General features: G+C 51.7%; 1 protein-coding gene across 2 annotated transcripts in view; it reads right to left on the bottom strand.

The window, feature by feature from the left end:
- Positions 1-5,784: 5,784 nt before the first annotated feature.
- Positions 5,785-20,735, bottom strand: part of LOC142310279 (uncharacterized) — a 69,419-nt gene continuing 54,468 nt past the window's right edge. For both annotated transcript variants that reach the window (XM_075347780.1, XM_075347781.1), the window contains 5 exons: positions 11,205-11,271; positions 10,879-10,957; positions 10,695-10,761; positions 8,733-8,881; positions 5,785-6,447 (listed from right to left, as the gene is read on the bottom strand). In XM_075347780.1, the coding sequence (XP_075203895.1) occupies positions 6,123-6,447; positions 8,733-8,881; positions 10,695-10,761; positions 10,879-10,957; positions 11,205-11,271 (687 nt within the window). In that variant the 3' untranslated portion in view covers positions 5,785-6,122. The remainder of the gene's footprint in view (positions 6,448-8,732; positions 8,882-10,694; positions 10,762-10,878; positions 10,958-11,204; positions 11,272-20,735) is intronic.

Raw genomic sequence — 20,735 nt, 5'->3', positions numbered from 1 at the left:
TCTACCGGGTAGATGAAATACGGGGCGTGGGGGTGGAGCAGTTGGTGGTGCCCCAGCCGTATCGCCGGCGGGTCCTCGACTTGGCTCATAAACATCTGATGAGTGGCCACCTAGGGGTCAAGAAAACGCAGGAGCGAATATTGCAAAGGTTCTATTGGCCCGGGGTCTTTGGGGAGGTAAAACGGTTCTGCGAAACCTGCCCGGAGTGTCAGCTTACCGCACCACTGGTCCACTTTCGCAGTCCGTTGGTGCCGTTACCCATTATAGAAGTCCCTTTTGAACGGATAGGGATGGATCTGGTGGGGCCCCTCGTAAAGTCTGCTCGAGGGCACCAACACATCCTAGTGATCGTTGACTATGCCACCCGGTATCCAGAGGCGATACCTCTCAGACATACTGCGGCAAAGCTTATAGCTCGGGAGTTGTTTTCTGTGTTCTGCCGGGTGGGGTTGCCCAAGGAGATCCTTACGGATCAGGGGACCCCATTCATGTCTAAAGTGACCAAAGAACTATGCCGGCTACTCCAGATCAAGCAGTTGCGTACGTCTGTGTATCATCCTCAGACGGATGGGTTAGTAGAACGATTCAATAAAACCCTGAAAACCATGCTAAAAAGGGTGATCTCCAAAGACGGGAAGGACTGGGATATGATGCTTCCCTATTTGATGTTTGCCATCCGAGAGGTGCCACAGGCATCCACGGGGTTTTCGCCTTTTGAATTGTTATACGGGCGACATCCTCGGGGATTGTTGGACCTGGCAAAGGAAACATGGGAGCAAGAGCCCACCCCCCATAAAAGTGTGATTGAACACATTTTAGGAATGCAGAACCGCATAAGCGCGGTCATGCCAATTGTGAAGGAGCATTTACAGGAGGCTCAGGCCGCGCAAAGCGGCCGCTATAATAGACAAGCCACCGTGCGGACCTTTAAACCCGGGGATCGGGTGTTGGTATTAATCCCCACGGCGGAGAGTAAATTCCTGGCTCAGTGGCAAGGCCCCTACGAGATAAAGGAAAAAGTCGGGGTGGTCAACTATAAAGTATTGCAGCCCGGTAGGCGGAAACCTGAACAAATATACCATGTCAACCTATTAAAACCGTGGCAGGAACGGGAAAGCCTGATGGTTGAGTTTCCCCCATCTCCCTCCTCTTCGGGTCGTTCACTCCCAGCTTCAGCGACCTCCGGAGAGGACGAACCGGAAGTAAGGATCGGAGAAGCCCTCACCAAGCAACAGAGGCGAGAGGCCAGACGGCTGGTTCAGCAGAGTCTGATACGACATGACATTGTCACCGAGCCCCACCTGAAGGTACGCCTGAAGTCATACCGCGTGCCGGAGGCTCGAAGACAAGCCATATCAGAAGAAGTGAAGACAATGCTACGCCTGGGGGTCATCGAAAAATCCCGGAGTGAATGGGCTAGTCCCATTGTCCTAATACCAAAACCCGATGGCTCCTTAAGGTTCTGCAATGACTTCCGGAGATTGAACGAAATATCCAAGTTCGATCTCTACCCCATGCCCCGGGTGGATGAGCTGATTGATAGGCTGGGACAGGCGCGATATTTCACCACGCTCGACCTGACCAAGGGGTACTGGCAGGTGCCACTGACGGAGTCCGCCAAGGAGAAAACCGCTTTTGTTACGCCGGAGGGTCTCTTCCACTATGTTGTCTTGCCTTTTGGGTTACATGGCGCTCCGGCCACGTTCCAGAGGTTGATGGACTTGGTGCTGGAACCCCACCAGGCGTATGCATCAGCGTACCTTGATGACATCATTATTTACAGCTCCGATTGGCAGACCCACTTGGAACAGGTACAAGCGGTGGTGGACGCGCTTCGAACAGCCGGATTGACAGCCAATCCCAAGAAATGTGCGTTGGGACTCACGGAAGCCCGCTACTTGGGCTACGTGATAGGCCAAGGAGTGATTAAGCCCCAAATTAACAAGGTTGAGGCGATCCAGAAGTGGCCTAGACCCCTGACCACGAAGCAGGTTAGGGCCTTCCTGGGTATCGTGGGGTACTACAGGAGGTTTGTAAAGGATTTTGCGGGACTATCAGCCCCCTTGACGGACCTTCTCAAAGGCAAGAAGTCCGTCATGGTACGCTGGACTCCGCAGGCCGAGGACTCCTTCCGGGCCCTGAAGGGGGTCCTGTGCGGACAGCCCGTTCTCGTACACCCTGATTTCCGGAAGGAGTTCATAGTACAGACTGACGCCTCAGAGGTCGGCCTGGGGGCAGTGCTGTCTCAGGTGGTTCAGGGGGAGGAACACCCCGTCACCTTCTTAAGTAGGAAGCTCACCCCTCCCGAGCGGAATTATAGCGTAGTGGAGAAGGAGTGCCTGGCGATCAAGTGGGCCTTGGAGTCCCTACGCTATTACCTGCTGGGACGGCAGTTTCGCTTGGTGACGGATCACTCTCCACTGGTCTGGATGAGGTCCGCCAAGGAACGGAATGCCCGGGTTACCCGGTGGTTCCTTTCTCTGCAGAACTTCCGGTTTACGGTTGAACACCGGGCCGGTAGGTTGCAGGGCAACGCCGATGCCTTGTCCCGCGGCCCGTGTTTGCTGGCAGGAGTTCAACCCCACTCGCTTGAACTGAGGGGGGGGGGTATGTGAGACTGTGACCGGGGTTATCTATGACGGCCGGTATGTCTCGCCCCGGTTGTGCTCACTCCATGATAGAAAGTAAATCCACTCTAGGGTTAATGCTGTTTCCCTACAGGCTGAAGGAAGGGTTAAATGGAAACAGGAACGAGGGGCAGGTGTGCCGGGTGTGAGGGAGTGATCACAACTCCCTGAGTCTCTGCTGGAGAGACATGTATATTGCTGTGGATTTTTGTTTGGACATTAAACACCGTGTGCTGTGAAACTTAATGCCTGGATCCCGTGTCTTCTGCTGCGCAGCCGACCGCGCTACCTCACAGTTGCCATCTCAGTCAGGAAACTAGGATTCCAGTTACCTGCTCCAGAAGGGATCAAAAATCCAGATTGTTCTTATCTTGGAAATCCAAGGATACCAAGATACCTATTCCCAGATAGGGAAATAGCAGCGGAGGACAAGTACACTACAACCATACAGCAGAGAAGCCAAACTCCCATCAGGGCAGGAAGGACTCCCATCATTGGATGCTGTCTTAATATACTGCTGAGCTCCAGTAAAAAGGTAAATGCTCCCTGTCCTGTCTCTGACTGAATTATGCCCTGCTGCGCCATCCCTACCTCAACATATCCCACAGGAACCAGCCCTAGTTGGGGGGGGGCAAGAGGACAACCCTGTGGCACTGCGCTTCACCACCTAACTCTTGGGGCCCACCAGCAGTGCCTGGCCATGTTACAGCCGAACATCCCAACAGGCGTCACAAACTCTTTATTTATTTTATTTTTCTTTCTCCCCTTTTTAAATATTGTTTTCATTCCCCATTACAAAAAGCCTGTCGCCCTAGCCTGATACGGCCACATCACCACTCGGAGCCACCGCCGTGACATCAGAGGCCTCCGGGACGGCACACACTTCTAGACTGCTATACTGCTGAATGACATAGAAAATCAGGACCCAGTAACCTCAAAGGAAGGAGACACTCCTGACTATGAAAATAAACGGTTGTTTAGTAAAGGTATAGCAGGTAAGAGCTATCAAACTTGACTTTAGCATCTTCTGAAAAATACAGAGGTTCACGCTTCATTTTTTCAGGTGATGGCACATATTTTGAGAACAAGATCTTGAGCTTGTCTCTTCCACAGCTCTGTCTCTCGCAGTACTCTCACAGTGTAGCGAACATGGATATGATATCCCAGTATTACCATTGCTCCCAATTCTGGCCTGGGCTTCAACCTCAGCCCCTCCATTCCATTTTGCCGTCTCAGATTTCCCAGTAACCCACAGCTACCTTCTTTAAGATTTCCGGCTCTACACTTCAGAAGCTCACAAACAAGGTACCTCGGCTTGCCAGCTGTCTTCAGAAAACCTGCCATTTCTGATATCTCCTCCTTAACTCCTCCACCTGCATCTCCTCCTTAATGGGAACCTATCACCAGATTTTGGGCCAATAAGCTGCGGCCACCACCAGTGGGCTCTTATATACAGCATTCTAACATGCTTTATATAAGAGCCCAGGCTGCTGTGTAGAATGTAAAAATCACTGTTTAATACCTAAACGATCGCTGCGGTGGAGTTGGGTCATATGGGAGTCTCCTCTTTCGGCCATCTTTGTCGTCCTTCTTCTGAAGCCGGCGTGAATAACGCATCCTATGTAATCCACATTCGCCGGCATTGAGTTCTTGCGCAGGTGTGACGCCCTGGACCCCAGGGGTCACAGGTAACAACACCTACCACATTACACACACACACCCATCCCTTGTGAGGACACAACCGTCACCCGAAAGGGAGACCTGATGCCTCCCACAGAGCAAGTTGGGCACACCAGGTGGGCGGAGTCAGGTGGAAAGACACGCCCACCGAGGAGACTACTGTCCTGAGGCAGGAAATACAGTCAGTTTGGAGTTGATGGTTAAGTGAAGTGAAGGAGTAAAGCTGTCAGGGACCCGGGTTGGAGCCTGGGATCCCCGTAACGTCAGGCAGGCAGACGGTGGTGGCCTCCTGCAGGAGTACCGGTGTAGCGACCGGCGGAACCGTAAGGACCGGGTCAGGGTTGGAGCCCGCCGGACCTGAACCGGGGAGTCAACAGCTACCCAGAGCACCAGTAACCGGGTACTCAGACCCCGTCCTAGCTTAGAAGCCACTGAGTTTAGGCAAATTCACTGATTGCAGTCTGGACCTCACAGGTTCATCCTCACCCAAAGTCCCGAAAGAAGGCAACAGCCCACCGATACCGGGTGAGAGCCACCGCCAAGGGCCAAACACCCGACGGGCCAGCACCAGCGGGCAACCGAGGGCTCTTCCGGCAGCTAAACGCTGGGGAGCGGGCTACCACTGCCCAGGCAGGGGAGCCAAAAGTCAAAACAGGAGGTGCAAGGGAAAGGGGCCACCATCAGCCTCACAAGGGACACAAGTAGCCGGCTGCAGGACCCGACCATACCCGAACTTTGGTTTACCAGTGACTCAGAGTGTGAATTAATAGTGAGTACACCAGTGCCATCCGGGCACAACACTGCACCGCAGCACGGCACCCTGCACCCCGACATCATCGCCATCTCCCACCGGGCCCCGGGACACACCGCCCCTACCCACGGAGGGGCTAACATCTAGGCTGCGGCCACAACACTGCTCCCGGGAGCCCCCTTCATTCCAGCCGCAGCGGTGGTGCATCCCGTCACGACAACCCGTGGGTGGCGTCACGATTCATCCAGCAATAACGCGGCCTCCCGGATGCGAACCCTGTCCTACATCGCCAGCCCCCACTGCCTCCCCTTAACAGAGCGACGTGGCCCCCGGTCCGGAGGCACTCGAGCCACCGACAACCCGAGCCCGGACCTCGAGCCCAGGCACGGAGCAGCCGAGCCCCTCTCAGGGCGGTACACAGGCACACTTTGATCTTACCTGAGCAGGGTAGATCAAAGTATTGTAGTGCGCCTGCGCGGGACCGGCGAGTGTGTATGACGTAGGACGCGTCATGCACACAGGCTTCAGAAGGAGGACAAAGATGGCCGAAAGAGGAGGCGTCGGCACTGGAGAACGGAGACGCCCATATGACCCAACTCCACTGCAGTGACTGTTTAGGTAAGTATTATAAGTGATTTTTACGTTCTACACAGCAACCTGGGCTAACATTCTAACATGCTGTATATAAGAGCCCACTGGTGGAGGCTGCAGCTTATAGGCCCCAAATCTGCTGACAGATTCCCTTTAACACACATACTTATATATAGCAATGTCACCTTCTTCACTTCTCCTATTAACTACAACCAGGATCTAACTTCATCGCTCCACATATCCTCCTATTAACTAGGCTTGACTAATTTCTCACCCCTTTTCAACCCGCCCAATGTGAGATATTGTGGAGAATCATGTTACACGGCACATAACAATGTCAAATTTAGAATCATATCCTTATAAAACACAATTACTCCCTTTCGGGAGAATGTTTCCTCTTCCTGGTCACAAATCTATTCTCAGGTCAAAAAAGAGTGACAAGAAATGGGCAAAGAAGGGCAGAAAGACTTGAGTTAATGGAGGCAACTGTTTTTCCAAAAAGCAAACGCACGAGAGGTTTGCTTTCCCCAACGCTGTATCTTCTTGTCTTCTCCATTGACCTGTCTCTTCTTGGATTTGCAGGTCTGGTGGACAAAGTCCTCCAGCTTTCTATGCTCTTGGGCGTCCTTCACAGTGCGCATAAAATAGTCCAATGCGCTCTGTTTTACATTGGGTAGGTGGCTGTCACACAAGGTCTCCTGCAGAAAAAATTTGACTAGTGGGGCCTGGAAGTGATTGTAGCCCATTTCCCTCAAACACTTGAGTATTCGGGTGATCCTCATGTTGTTGTGGCTGTGACTGTAAACAAAGAGAAATATATTGTTCATCTGTATATCTGGGAGGTTTGGACGGCGTATAGATGAGGTTTGCCCACTGCCTGTGACATGCATGCTGCTGCACAGGGCTCAGCCAGGGCCGGCGTCAGCACCCGGCATACCCGGGCAAATGCCGGGGCCCTGGAGAGCCGGGGGGGCCCACTCGGCCTCGTCAGCTCTGGTGCACCTTGGCCGGGGCCCACTCTCCTTAGTTCTGCGGTCCCCGGGCGAGTTCCGGGGACCGCAGTCCTCGGCAGGAATCTGCGGCGCCGTCTCTTTAAGGCGCGCAGACTTCCTGGTTTGAACTTCATCTGTGGGCGGAGCTACAGACCGGCATCCTGCTCAGTCCCACAGATGAGAGTTGCAGTGCCAGCCAGCGACCCCCAGCACAGCGTGTCCCTCCGGCGCTGTGTGGGCCCCCTCTCCACCGTGACCTGAGCGGTATGTGCCCTCCCCAACCCCGATTTATGCCCCCCCCCCCCGGAGCCGCGCGTGTCTGTCTCTGTCTGTATGTAGCAGAGCTAGGTGTGTATGTATATAGCAGAGCTATATGTGTATGTATATAGCAGAGCTATGTGTGTATGTAGCAGAGCTAGGTGTGTATGTATATAGCACAGCTATGTGTGTATGTATATAGCAGAGCTATGTGTGTATGTATATAGCAGAGCTATGTGTGTATGTATATAGCAGAGCTATGTGTGCATGTATATAGCAGAGCTATGTGTGTATGTATATAGCAGAGCTATGTGTGTATGTATATAGCAGAGCTAGGTGTGCATGTATATAGCAGAGCTAGGTGTGTATGTATATAGCAGAGCTAGGTGTGTATGTATATAGCAGAGCTATGTGTGTATGTAGCAGAGCTAGGTGTGTATGTATATAGCAGAGCTATGTGTGTATGTATATAGCAGAGCTATGTGTGTATGTAGCAGAGCTAGGTGTGTATGTATATAGCAGAGCTATGTGTGTATGTATATAGCAGAGCTAGGTGTGTATGTATATAGCAGAGCTAGGTGTGTATGTATATAGCAGAGCTATGTGTGCATGTATATAGCAGAGCTATGTGTGTATGTATATAGCAGAGCTATGTGTGTATGTATATAGCAGAGCTATGTGTGTATGTATATAGCAGAGCTAGGTGTGTATGTATATAGCAGAGCTATGTGTGCATGTATATAGCAGAGCTATGTGTGTATGTATATAGCAGAGCTATGTGTGTATGTATATAGCAGAGCTATGTGTGTATGTATATAGCAGAGCTATGTGTGTATGTATATAGCGAGCTAGGTGTGTATGTATATAGCAGAGCTATGTGTGCATGTATATAGCAGAGCTATGTGTGCATGTATATAGCAGAGCTATGTGTGTATGTATATAGCAGAGCTATGTGTGTATGTATATAGCAGAGCTATGTGTGTATGTATATAGCAGAGCTATGTGTGTATGTATATAGCAGAGCTATGTGTGTATGTATATAGCAGAGCTATGTGTGTATGTATATAGCAGAGCTAGGTGTGTATGTATATAGCAGAGCTAGGTGTGTATGTATATAGCAGAGCTATGTGTGCATGTATATAGCAGAGCTATGTGTGCATGTATATAGCAGAGCTATGTGTGCATGTATATAGCAGAGCTATGTGTGTATGTATATAGCAGAGCTATGTGTGCATGTATATAGCAGAGCTATGTGTGTATGTATGTAGCAGAGCTATGTATGTAGCAGAGCTATGTATGTAGCAGAGCTATGTGTGCATGTATATAGCAGAGCTATGTGTGTATGTATGTGGCAGAGCTATGTGTGTATGTATGTAGCAGTGCTGTGTCTGTATGTATGTATCCAGCAGAGCTGTGTGTGTTTGTCTGTATGCATGTATGATGTGTATCTATGTATGTCAGTGTATATGACTGTATAGATGTGTCAGTTCTATATGTATTTTTGTGAGTTTGTCGTTAAATATGTATATGTATGTGTACGTATGTGTGTCTGCGTGTGGATGGGGCCCACTGGGACTCTTCCGCCCGGGGCCCACAAAAACCTGGAGCCGGCCCTGGGCTCAGCTGCTTTAGTCCTGTGTCTGCAGTTCACTAGTCTGCACAGAAATCTGGTAGAAATGTATAGATGTAATGGGAAAGAAAACAGAATGCGGGAAGAAAAAGAAAAGAAAGAAGGAAATGGGAGAGCTGAAAAGTGGGATTGAAGTAAGGAAGTGACAGATAGCCATAGAATGAAGGAGGACAGAGAGAGAAAGGATAATACGGAGTATGTACCTGTTCAAGTTCCAAAATCTTTCCCTCCAGTTTTCTGCTTTCGTCACCTTCCCAGTTTCAGAGTCCTGGAGTTTGATGCCATAAAATCCCAGCATGAGATTGTATGCCGCCATAAACCTTCTCATGACTTCTCTGTCTCGCTTCATCATCTAGAATGTACAGTATTTCAGAATTTAGCAATACTGCACAGAATGGGATTTGAACTGTAAAGGTTGCCATATTTTGAATTCTTATAAATTCTTATAGTGGTAACTGGAGAATGGAGAAGATTGTGTATTAATAGTGCCTACAAGAAAGACATTCAGGAGGCCACTCTAATCAAAACAGGAGGTGGGACCTCTATCTATCATATCCCCTGCACATTTCATTAGATGGAAATACCCCTTTAGGCCCTGTGCGCACTTGCCGTTTTTTCCCGCGGATTTCCTGCGGTTTTGCTGCATGTTTCGCTGCATGTTATGTTCATAACATCTCTGCAGTGATTCACCAGCAAAACCTATGGGAAAAAAAAATGCTGTGCGCACTATGCGGATTTCGACAGCTGCATGTTTTGCTGCGGGATTCCCGCAGCAAAAACAATTGCATGTCACTTCTTTTCCGCACGTCGCTGCGGCATTTCAGTCCATTGACTGCCATGTAATCGTGAAATCCCGCAGGGAATAACGCAGGCAGCAAATTCTGTGTGGTTAATTGCGGTTTCCTGTGTTATTCCTTCCGGTATTTTGTGGTTTACCTGCGGTAATGTACATCGCTGCCTGCGGTTTGCAGGGAAATGATGTCATTATGACAGGAAGAGGAAGCAGAGTAGAGTAAACACACACATCACAGACAGATCAGATAGAATACACACATATCACACTCACACACAGACATATAGAGAATAGATCTATACAGAATACACATAGAAAGCAAACGGACATATAGAAAAAAAAACACGTGGGCTCCGCCGTATTTTTAGCGTCCAGCCAAGGTAAGCACACAGCGGCGGCCCAGTATTCTCAGGCTGGGGAGGGCGAGGGGCAGGGTTAATGTCCCCCGCCCCCCTCCCCCCTCCCGCAGCCGAGAATATCCATCCGCAGCTGCCCCCGGGACTGTCGCATCCATTATGCGACAGTACTGGAGTGTCCCCAGCTTTTCCTGTTGCCGTGACGCGGTGGCAGTCAGGGTAATATAAGGAGTTAATGGCGGCGGATCGCCGCCACTAAGTCCAGGCTTGATCATGGCAGCGTCTATGAGACAGCTGACATGATCAACCCGTAAGTAAAGTGAAAGAACACACACACCGAAAAATCCTTTATTTTAAATAAAACACACCGAAAAATCCTTTATTTTAAATAAAACACAAAAAAGCTCCTGGTTCACCCCTTTATTAAACCCCCCGAAACACACTGCTCCGGCGTAATTCACGTCCTGCGATGCTTGCATCCAGCCGCGACTGACACACTGCTGAATGCAGCCTCGCAATGAGACAGCACAGGTAACCACAGGTTATTTCCCACGGCTGGTAATGTGAACACATTACCGACCGTGAGAAATGCAGCGTGTGCTCACAGGGGCTCTATCTATCCCTCTATCTATCCCTCTATCTAATCTTCTGTCTATTTATCTATCTGCTTTCTATCTCAGAAAGAAATTACTTTTTTTTTTTTTCCCAATGTGCTTTATTGCATCGAATGCATTAAAGCACACGTACCAACCCGCACGCGGCAAAACCGCGGCAATACCACGAACAATGCCGCGGTAAAACCTTGGCAAACCGCATGCGGTTTTCGGGAGCGTTTGCTGCGTTTTTTTACCGCGGGTGCGGTAATCTTTCAGACCCTGCGGAATTTTCTTAAGAAAATTCCGTTTTCCAGTGCGCACAGGGCCTTAAGGCCAACATAAAAATGTAGCGGATGGTAGCAAAATGGCCCAGATACACATTCTGCAGGGCTATTTCTGAGCATGGAGATGGTCAAGTACCTGGATCTCATCGTTGGTCAGTGGTATGGCATTTGAATTAAGACCTTGTGTTGGTAGTGGAAAAAGCCTACAATAGAACAAGTAAAAATACATTATGAGAATACAGGCCAAAAACCAACTACAGGCATTAAAATGGCTGCCATATGTGAATGTTCCTGAGCAACTGCGACATGAATAAACTCACCACTGGATGTAGGAAGGATTCCTCTCCAATCTGTCATAGTCAGTCCTCCAGTCAGTAAGTAGCGTATCGATGTGCACTCCTGAAAGACGGAGACGGGGTCACACCTTATATACATCCTATAATGGACGCAGCACATCATAGAAGATCATATAACTACTACATGGATTTATAACTACCATACATAACTTGGGAGGATTTTCCATTCAGGACTCTGAAAAATCATTGTAATAATAGTGCAAACCATATGGTGGTCATAAAGCACACTGAGAAACATATGTAAGTAAGCAATGGCTAAATTGGCCACCTGAATATTGACCCTCACTGACCATTTGGCTTGAAGGGCTCCTTGTTTTGGTAGAAATCTAGATTAGGTGTAAGGTATGAAGATTTATCCTAAGAAAAAAGAACAGAGAAGTAACAAATAAATGATGCAATGATGCATAATGGGCAAGAAAACCAAATTTCCATGATTTAATCTATCGAAATGGAACATGCTTGGACATCAAGAGTGGTGAAGTAGTGGAATTTGTTAAAGAGAAACTGTTAGGACTAATAAGTTATTTACCTACAAATATAAGGTTAATCTGCAGGCTAACAGCAGTAAAAAGGTGCCCAGCTGCTGTACTGAAAGTGCGGGTCCCAGGAGAAAATTAACTGTATTCCTCCATGAAGATGCCAGCTTTCAGTCATACTGGTGGCTACAGTCTCCACTCACAGCACTGTGAGCAGTGGTTGTAAGTATACATCGGCATTGTGACTGACAGCTGGCTCGGCAGTATATCAGTGTAGAGCCAACTGTCCATCACAGTTCTGTGAGCCGAGACCCTAACCTCCATGTATGACTGAAAGCTGGCAGCTTCCAGGAGGAATAAAGTTAATTTTCTCCTGGGAGCCACATTTTCAGTATGGGGTCTGGCACTTTTTTAATGTTATTAATATGTCGATTATCTCCATATCTGTACGTAAATAGCATTATCCAACTTGACTGCTTCCTTTTAACAGTAATCTTCCTGGCTGAATGACATTCTTGGTGCTCTAGATTAATAAGAACATCCTCTAGAATATGAGAGGGTTAATGGTAACATACCTGGTGGTCTAGGGTTGTAGTGTGGCACCCCAGTGGTCCTGGAAGTCACAGTGGCATTGTTCTCATCACCGAGAGCAATGCCATGCTTGGAAACAGTGGGGAAATCTTTGCCAGGTACACTAATATGCAACACCACTTCCTTCTCCAGACCAGTAGGGCGAGCTCATAAACTGTGTTGAAGGGAGCCTCTCTGGACATACTGACTTGGAGGAGGGATTAGGGAGTAACAGGAAGCCAGACCTCAGAACAGTAGTACAAAGTAAAGAGGACGGTCACTGTCTGAGAGCAGCTCACCAGCTCTCCAGGACCGAGCGCATAAAGCGGGACACCGGCGTCCCAGGCTACTGGGTGCTAACGGATGAGTAGTAAGGCCGGAGGGCAGAATAGTTCACCTCCTCTGGCCCACCTAAAATCTGGAGGCAAAGTGGCAAGAAAGAGCCTGGGGTCACTGCTACAGAGTGGGCCCCAGTACCGACTCACGCTACCCGTCAGACGGAAGACTTAACACACTTAGAAAAAGGGATGCTGTGCAGCTTCAGGCCACAGCGACCTACAACTGCGCATAGAACGAGGTTTATAACCACCGAGCATAGAGAAACTCCCCTGCTGCCTCCAGGCTGACCGGGCCACCAACTCCTGGACTTCACCGGATACCAGTAAAAGGAGTATTCAACCTGTGTCGTCCAGTTCTTGTCGTCGCTCTCAGCCCTGCACCCCCAACGTATTATTCCGTTTCACCGTCATTTTATATCTGGGGCCTAGCTTCACCTGCGGGAAGCAAATATACCCCAACAGCAGAGACATCTGTGACGCCCTGGACCCCAGGGGTCACAGGTAACAACACCACCAACACCACACACACACCCCCATCCCTTGGGAGGACAAAAGGGAGACCTGATGCCTCCCTGAGGGCAAGTAGGGCACACCAGGTGGGCGGAGTGAGGTGGAAAGACACGCCTACCGAGGAGACTACTGTCCTGAGGCAGGAAATACAAACAGTGGAGTTTTGGAGTTCGAGTTGTAGAGTGACAGTGACAGGAGGTGTAGAGGAGTAGAGCTGTCAGGGACCCGGGTAGGAGCCTGGGACCCTTGAAACGTCAGGCAGGCAGACGGTGGTGGCCACCTGCAGGAGTACCGGTATAGCGACTGGTGGAACCGTAGGGACCGGGCCAGGGTTGGAGCCCGCTGGCCCTGAACCGGGGAGTCAACAGCTAATCGGAGCACCAGTAACCGGGTACTCAGACCCCGTCCTAGCTTGGAAGCCACTGAGTGTAGGCAAATTAACTGATTGCAGTCTGGACCTCACGGGTCCATCCTCACCAAAAGTCCCGAAAGAAGGCAACAGCCCACCGATACCGGGTGAGAGCAACCGCCAAGGGCCAAACACCCGACGGGCCAGCGCCTGCGGGCAACCGAGGGCTCCTCCGGCAGTTAAACGCCGGGGAGAAGGCTACCACTGTCCAGGCAGGGGAGCCAACAGCCAAAACAAGAGGTGCAAGGGAAAGGGGCCACCATCAGCCTCACAAGGGACACAAGTAGCCGGCTGCGGGACCCGACCATACCCGACCTTTGGTTTACCAGTGACTCTGAGTGTGAATTAATAGTGAGTACACCAGTGCCATCCGGGCACAGCATCACACCGCAGTATGGCACCTTGCACCCCGACTCCACCGTCGCCCGTCCCACCGGGCCCCGGGACACACCGCCCCTACCCACGGAGAGGCTAACATCCAGGCTGCGCCTTCAACACCGATCCCGGGAGCCCCCTCCACCCCTGCCGCAGCGGTGGTGCATCCTGTCACCACGACCCGTGGGTGGCGTCACGACCCGTCCAACGACAACGCGGCCCCCGGCTGCGAACCTCGTCCCACACCACCACCCCACTGCCTCCCCTTAACAGAGCGACGTGGCCCCCGGTCCGGAGGCGCTCGAGCCACCGACAACCCAAGCCCGGACCTCGAGCAGCTCGGCCCCAACCGAAGGAGCAGCCGAACCCTCTCAGGGCAGTACACATCCGCCCCAGAGGACAGTGACAGCAGCAGCGGCTGTTACCTGGCCGCATACAGCAGGTGGCGTCATGATCATCTAAAGACTTTCCTTCCTACCACCCGCCACCCTCCTTTCTGTACACCTAGGAGTTACGAAACCGGGTCAGGCCACCCCGTTATGACGCAGAGGATCTGCACCACCAGCCCGCGACGGGATGGGTTTAAACCCCTCGACCCCTGGGCGCTACATGAGCATGGTGTTTCATACTGGTAGGCTCCACCTGTTGCAGGAATGATCTCATCAAACTTCTTCACTGATGATTCTGAGAACTGTGGTCTGGACCAGTAATATCAGTCTCCCTTTACTACTGGTCTCTTTGTTCTCCCAATGTGTAATTGCCGCCCCACCTCCCCAAGCCCTCAAGCAATAGTTGATTTTCATGAGCTTGTATATTTTTAATGCAATTGAGGATTGTCTAATTTAGAAACCAGCAGAATATTTCTGCCACAAGTCATCTGTATTCGTGCAGCACATGATAAGAACAAATGCAGAAGCTACAGTACTCGATGTCTTATAGACTTTTCATATTTTGTTTTGCCTCAGTTAATGGGACATAAACAAGTCTGTGAACCTGGAGAGGTACTCTACTGAAAAAACCCTATAGCCGATAACGAGGGGTTGCCATGGTCGCACAGGCATGAAAAAGTTCAGTGAAGGAGTTTGCTGGTAAGGAAAGGGTTAACGTATTAGATAATGGTGAGGTGAGGTGACGTAACATGGACAGCTGAGTAAACTGGTTTGAACCAGCTGTTGCGCGCCTTTTTTACTTAAATATGATTGGTGGTTATGGTATTTGTACGGGAAAATATTGGTATATATATGAGTGACTAACCGGTCAGCTGGCAGTCCAGCTGATGAAGATTGAAGAAACAAGACATGGAAGATCTCCTGCAGCAGCTATTGAGAAGAGCCGGAGAATGAGGCGGCGAGGAATGGCTGAGATCCTGCCTGGAAGTCGCTGATCCGTCGGCATCGTTGGAGCTAGCTGAAGCGGAGCGGCTGGCGGACGTGCTGTCAGTCGTGAATGCAGGGGCGGCGGAGGAGTCGGCGGACGAAAATCTGCGGAGGAAGAGAAAAAGGATAGAAGCATACTCACGTCCGGCGGCTTCATCACGGAAGAGTACAGCCAAGCGGAAGAAGACGTCGGGAGTCAAGTCTCGTGGGGCGACATCGCGAGAGCGGCAGCGTCATCGATCCGGGACTGGCGCCACCCCGGCAGGAAGTGGCGCTAGGTCAGCTGACACGAGTGACAGGAAGAAGATGGCGGCGCCCAGGGAACTGGGGCGCAGCAAAGGCCAGAGTGTTCAGCCGCTGCCCAAGCAAAAGAGCAATTCTAGGGCAGCTGCGGCGGCACTCGGGGCCTGGGTAGGCGGAACGCCTGCTTCAGCGGCGGGGCATGAAGAGGAGCCTGGAGTCCGGAGTTGCCCTGAAGAGGATCTGTCTGCTGCTGGGACTGGGTCCAGTGACGACGGGTCGGATGGAAGCCTTCAGCAACAGGACGGCAGGAGGGGTGAGATGCCTTCTACCCCTTTCCCTGTGCAGAACATTTTCCCTAATAATTTTAAAGATGTTGTATTTAATACACTAGTGGATATTTTAAAAGGAAATAGTCAGGAGGTGCCTTTAGTAAACTCCTTGAACAGTAATAGAGTCCAGGGTATTCCTGATTCTTTCCTTAAGGAGGCTATCACATGTGATTTGTCGCCGCTTGGCTTTCATTTGAGTACCTCGGTTAAGGAAAGAATCTGGAATGGGGAATTTATTGATTTATTTACGTTATTACCACTAGGTAGGGAACAGCAGCAAAGGTCGGATAAGAGGGATGATAAGCAGTAGGCTGATGATAGAAAAAAGTCTTTTAAGTCATTTAACAGCTGGATCCAAGCTTTTTCGATTTATGCTGCTGTTCTAGGGGAAAAGAGGTCTGAATGGTGTAGCGGTTTATTTCAACATGTGGACATCATACTGGAGGCCTACCGCAATTTTGGTGGCATAGCATGGTTGATCTACGATGAATTGTTCAGGCAAAAGATGGCGGTTCATTCACACATTAAATGGGGGGTAAAATATGTAGGGCTCTGGTTAAATCTGATGCTCCCACAGAGAAACAATCCGGTAAGACATAATTCTCAGGGTATGAAGAAAGGGGTGTGTCGCGGGCGGGGAGGAGGGTGTCAGCACACTACGCTCACCCCTTCTGCTCGGGTCCGGCGGCTGCTGCTCAGTGGTGGCTCGAGCGGTGGGCCGGATCCCGGGGGTTTCTCGAGCGGCACTCCTCGCCCGTGAGTGAAAGGGGGGTTGTTGGGTGTGGGGATGATTATTGTCCGTGACGCCACCCACGGTTGTGGTGATTTCACCACCGCTGCTCAGTACAGGGGTCCCGGGGATGGTGATGCGAAGCAGCCAGGTGTTGTGTTGCCCCTCCGTGGGTAGGGGTTGGTGATCCCGGGGCCCGGTGATGGTTTGGGAGGTGCAGGGCCTGGTGGGCGCAGGGACGCGGGGGCAGCGCTGTGCCTTGCGGCACTGTGGTACTCACTCAGCCTGAGACGTTGACACAGTTTTTACGGTAAACCAAACGGCTGGTAAGACGGTCCCACGGACGGCTGCACTTGCTCTCCCGGTAGGTGACGGTGATGTCCCTCTTCCTTGCACCTTTGTGTACTTGTTGGTTGCGATGGGTCCCCACCGGTAACCCGCTCCCCGGCTTCAAGCTGGACCGGGGGAGCTCTACTCTTTGCCCGCAGGCGCTGGCCCTAAGAAACGGGTGCCTTGGCGGTGGCGGTGTCTCTTCTACACTGGCTGGGCTGTTGCCTTCGATCGGGACTTTGTTGTTGGGGGATCTACGTCCCCTTCACTGACGGATTCGGCAAATTATGGCGACTCCAAGCCTTGCCGGGGTCCGAGAGGCCCCTGCCCTGGTGCTGACTGTCCTTCGGAACACTGCTCCAGACCGCCGGGCACACAGCCAACGGGGTCCTTCCAGGAACTTCCAAACGGTCCCCCTCCAGACAGTCACCGCCGTCGCTCACCTTGCTGACCTGGTCCTACACACAGCTGGACCCTTCAGGCTTTTGCACGCTCTTTCTGTTCTGTCGCCTCACTTGCTTTCCTCCTTTTCCACTTTTCTACTCTCACTTTCACTTCCTTAGCTCATCTTAGCTGTCTACTCCTTCACTTAGCTCCTCACTCCTGCTCCTCCCTGAGCTTTCTGCCTGGTTTCTCCCGCCTCCAGAGCTGTGACCTCCTCGGTGGGCGGAGCCAACCGCCTGGCCCACCCCCTGGTGTGAATCATCAGCCTCTGGAGGAAGGCAACAAGGATTTTTGGTTAGCTTAGATGTTCCTACCTGGGATGTAGGGTGTGGTGGTGTGTGACCTGTGTCCCCTGGCTTGCCCAGGGCGACACATTCCCCCTTAGCAAAATGCAGACCGTCCGCGGGCTACCGTCCAACACCGGTTTTATTTTTTCTGAAAAAGATAACATAGTAATATAACATATTTACATTTCTTTTAACGTTGCATAACGGTTTACGGTTACGGTTTCCGCTCTCTCCCACCCAAGCAACCTGGCCCTGATGCTGCCCCTAAAGCCCAGGCAGCACCCCTTGACCCACAGTCCAGCACAAGTTACCCGAGCGGGATCTGTCCTTCCCTCCAGAGGGTAGCCACCGGTTCCTTTGGTGGCTGGGCCCCAGCCTGCTCTGCTGAGGGCCCTCCCTCCAACTTGCCTCTCCGGAGGCGGCATTGCGGAAAACGGTAACGGTAAACAACATATTTACAAGCCACTTAACGTTTGTGGTTGCCCTGCAAGTTCACGGGCTTGTCCATGGATAGTTCCCATGCAAAACTTTAAACGGTCCCCACGGGGACAACGGTGCCGGCTCCAGCCGGTTGAAAATCATGGTAAATCAGGTGAGGTACTTGGTATCATTTTCTTATCATTCTTTCAACTTTTAAACAAACAAACAAACAACCACTCCTTTTCATTTCCGGACCCCTTTTACTCACAGAACGGTCTCCCTGTACCTAAGTGGGGGTCTACCTAGGTTGGGTCGGGTGGACCTTCGGGGCCCGGTGTCAGTGGTGCCAGACAGTGGGACAGAGGGAACAATTGGTTCCTCCTCCCTGCTATAGTGTGGGGCAGGCGGAGGTGTAGGGGAGCTGGGTACAGGTTCATCCCTGGGCACTGGCACTGGTTCTGGCTCACGGTTAACCGCTTCCACTACTTCTTCATCCACGGGTTGTGGGAACAGTATCACTGGAAGAATCACCGCGCCGTTCTGTGTAGGCCAGTTTGCTTGGAAGTCACCCATTACAGTGTGGATTACCTCTGCTGCCTTCTCTGCTGGTGGAGGAACCGGTACTTCAGCCTCTGCCTTCAACGCTGGCGGGCACCTTTTTAGATGGTCCCGGGAAACTGTGGCCAGGGTGCCCCCTTGGTCACGGCTGATCTGGTAGGCTTTCCCATCTCCCCATTCTGTGGGTTGTATGACGTAAGGGACTTGCTCCCACTGATCATCCAGCTTGTGGGCCTTCCTCTTCCGTTTCAACACTACATCTCCTGGCTGGAAAGGACCCGCGGATGCCTTCTGATTGAACCGGTGCTCCTGCTGTTCTCGACTTCGATTGTGGTTTTTCTCCACATATTCCTGGATTTGCCGGTATTGTGCTCTCCTCCGACTTTCCCACTCTGCCGTCGACGGGAGTGCTTCTGGGGCCTCCAACCCCATCTCCAGATCCACCGGCAGGCGGCCAGGCCGAGCCCTCATCAGATACGCTGGGGTGCACTTCGTCGAGCTGGACGGGATATTATTGTACATGTCGACCAAGTCGGGTAACTTTTCCGGCCACATGTTCCGTTCTTCCAGGGGTAGCGTCTTGAGGAGCCCCAGGACCAAGTGATTCATTTTCTCGCACATGCCGTTGGTTTGGGCGTGGTACGGGGTGGTCCGGATCTTCTTGCAGCCGTACAACTGGCAGAATTCGTGGAACACCTCTGCTTCAAAGGCCGGGCCTTGGTCAGTCAGCACCTTTTCAGGGTACCCATGGGGTCGGCAAAAATAAGCCTGGAACGCTCGAGCAGCAGTTCGACCAGTCAGGTCCTTAACGGGGACCACCACCATAAATCTTGAGTAGTGGTCTACCATGGTCAATGCGTAGGTGTACCCACTTCGGCTAGGGGTGAGCTTGACATGGTCTAGGGCGACCAGCTCCAGCGGCTGATGGGTGATTATTGGATGCAAGGGTGCCTTCTGGCTAGTCTCATCCTTTCTCCTCAGCGTACAAGGACCGCACTCTCGGCACCAGGCTTCCACCGATTCACGCATCCCACTCCAATAGAACCACTCCCTCAACAGCATCTCCAGCTTCTTCCACCCGAAGTGGCCAGCACCATCATGATAGGCCCGCAGGACAGTAGCGACGTCAGCTTGAGGAACGACCAACTGGCATATTTTCTCATGGGTTTTCGGGTTGATCAGCTCACGGTACAGCCTCCCTTGGTGCAGGTAAAGCCGTTTCCATTCTTTCCACAAGCGTTGGGCTTCAGCTGGAGCGGCAGGGTCTATTCCCACAGCACCTTGTTCCACCAGAGTCTTGACAAGGCGAACAGCCGGCGCTTGGTCCTGAGCTTCCTGCCACTCTTGACTGGGCCGTGGGTCCAGATCCACCCGTTGCTGATGTACTTATACCCTCTCAGTAGGCGGCTGGTGAAACGCAGGCAACTCGATCTCCTCGAGGTCGTCATCCTCGCACTCCTCTTCTGACAAATGGGGCATTCGGGAGAGTGCATCCGCATTTATGTTCACACGACCAGCTCGGTACTTTATGGTGAAATCATAGTTGGCTAGCCGGGCTACCCACCGCTGCTCCAGTGCGCCCAACTTGGCCGTGTTCAGGTGAGTCAGCGGATTGTTGTCCGTAAACGCGGTGAATGTTGCTGCCGCCAAGTAGTGGCGGAACCGCTCCGTGATAGCCCATACCAACGCCAACAGCTCGAGCTTGAAGGAGCTGTAATTCTCAGGGTTCCTTTCGGTCGGCCGGAGTTTTCGGCTAGCATAGGCAATCACCTTCTCCTTTCCATCCTGGACCTGGGATAGGACCGCTCCTAGCCCCACGTTACTGGCGTCCGTGTGGAGGATAAACGGGTGCCCATAATCAGGGTACGCCAGGACCTCTTCTCCGGTCAAGGCCGCCTTCAACTGGCAAAAGGACTCCTCATGCTCGTCCTCCCACGACAGTGGGGCTCCAGTGGGTCTACCACCTTTGGTCTGTCCCACGAGGAGGTCCTGCATGGAGGCAGCCATCTTCGTGTACCCTTCTATAAAGCGCCGGTAGTACCCCACCAGACCCAGAAACTGCCTTACTTCCCTCACTGTAGTTGGTCTCGGCCAGCTCTGGATGGCAGTGATCTTCTCAGGGTCGGGAGCGACACCGTCCGCACTCACCACATGCCCTAGGTACTGCACCCTGGGTTTCAGCAGGTGGCATTTAGAGGGCTTCAATTTCATCCCGTACTTGGCAAGGGACGCGAACACCTCAGCCAGGTGCTCTAGATGGGCCTCGTACGTCTGGGAATAAACAATCACATCATCCAAGTACAACAGGACGGTCTCGAAGTTTAAATGTCCCAGACAGCACTCCATCAGCCGTTGGAAGGTTCCAGGGGCATTGCACAGCCCAAACGGCATGCTATTGAATTCGCAGAGCCCCATCGGGGTGGTGA

This window comes from Anomaloglossus baeobatrachus, chromosome 5 (genome assembly GCF_048569485.1).
Source record: "Anomaloglossus baeobatrachus isolate aAnoBae1 chromosome 5, aAnoBae1.hap1, whole genome shotgun sequence".
Lineage (NCBI taxonomy): Eukaryota > Metazoa > Chordata > Amphibia > Anura > Aromobatidae > Anomaloglossus > Anomaloglossus baeobatrachus.
This window is presented reverse-complemented; position numbering and strand designations above follow the sequence as displayed.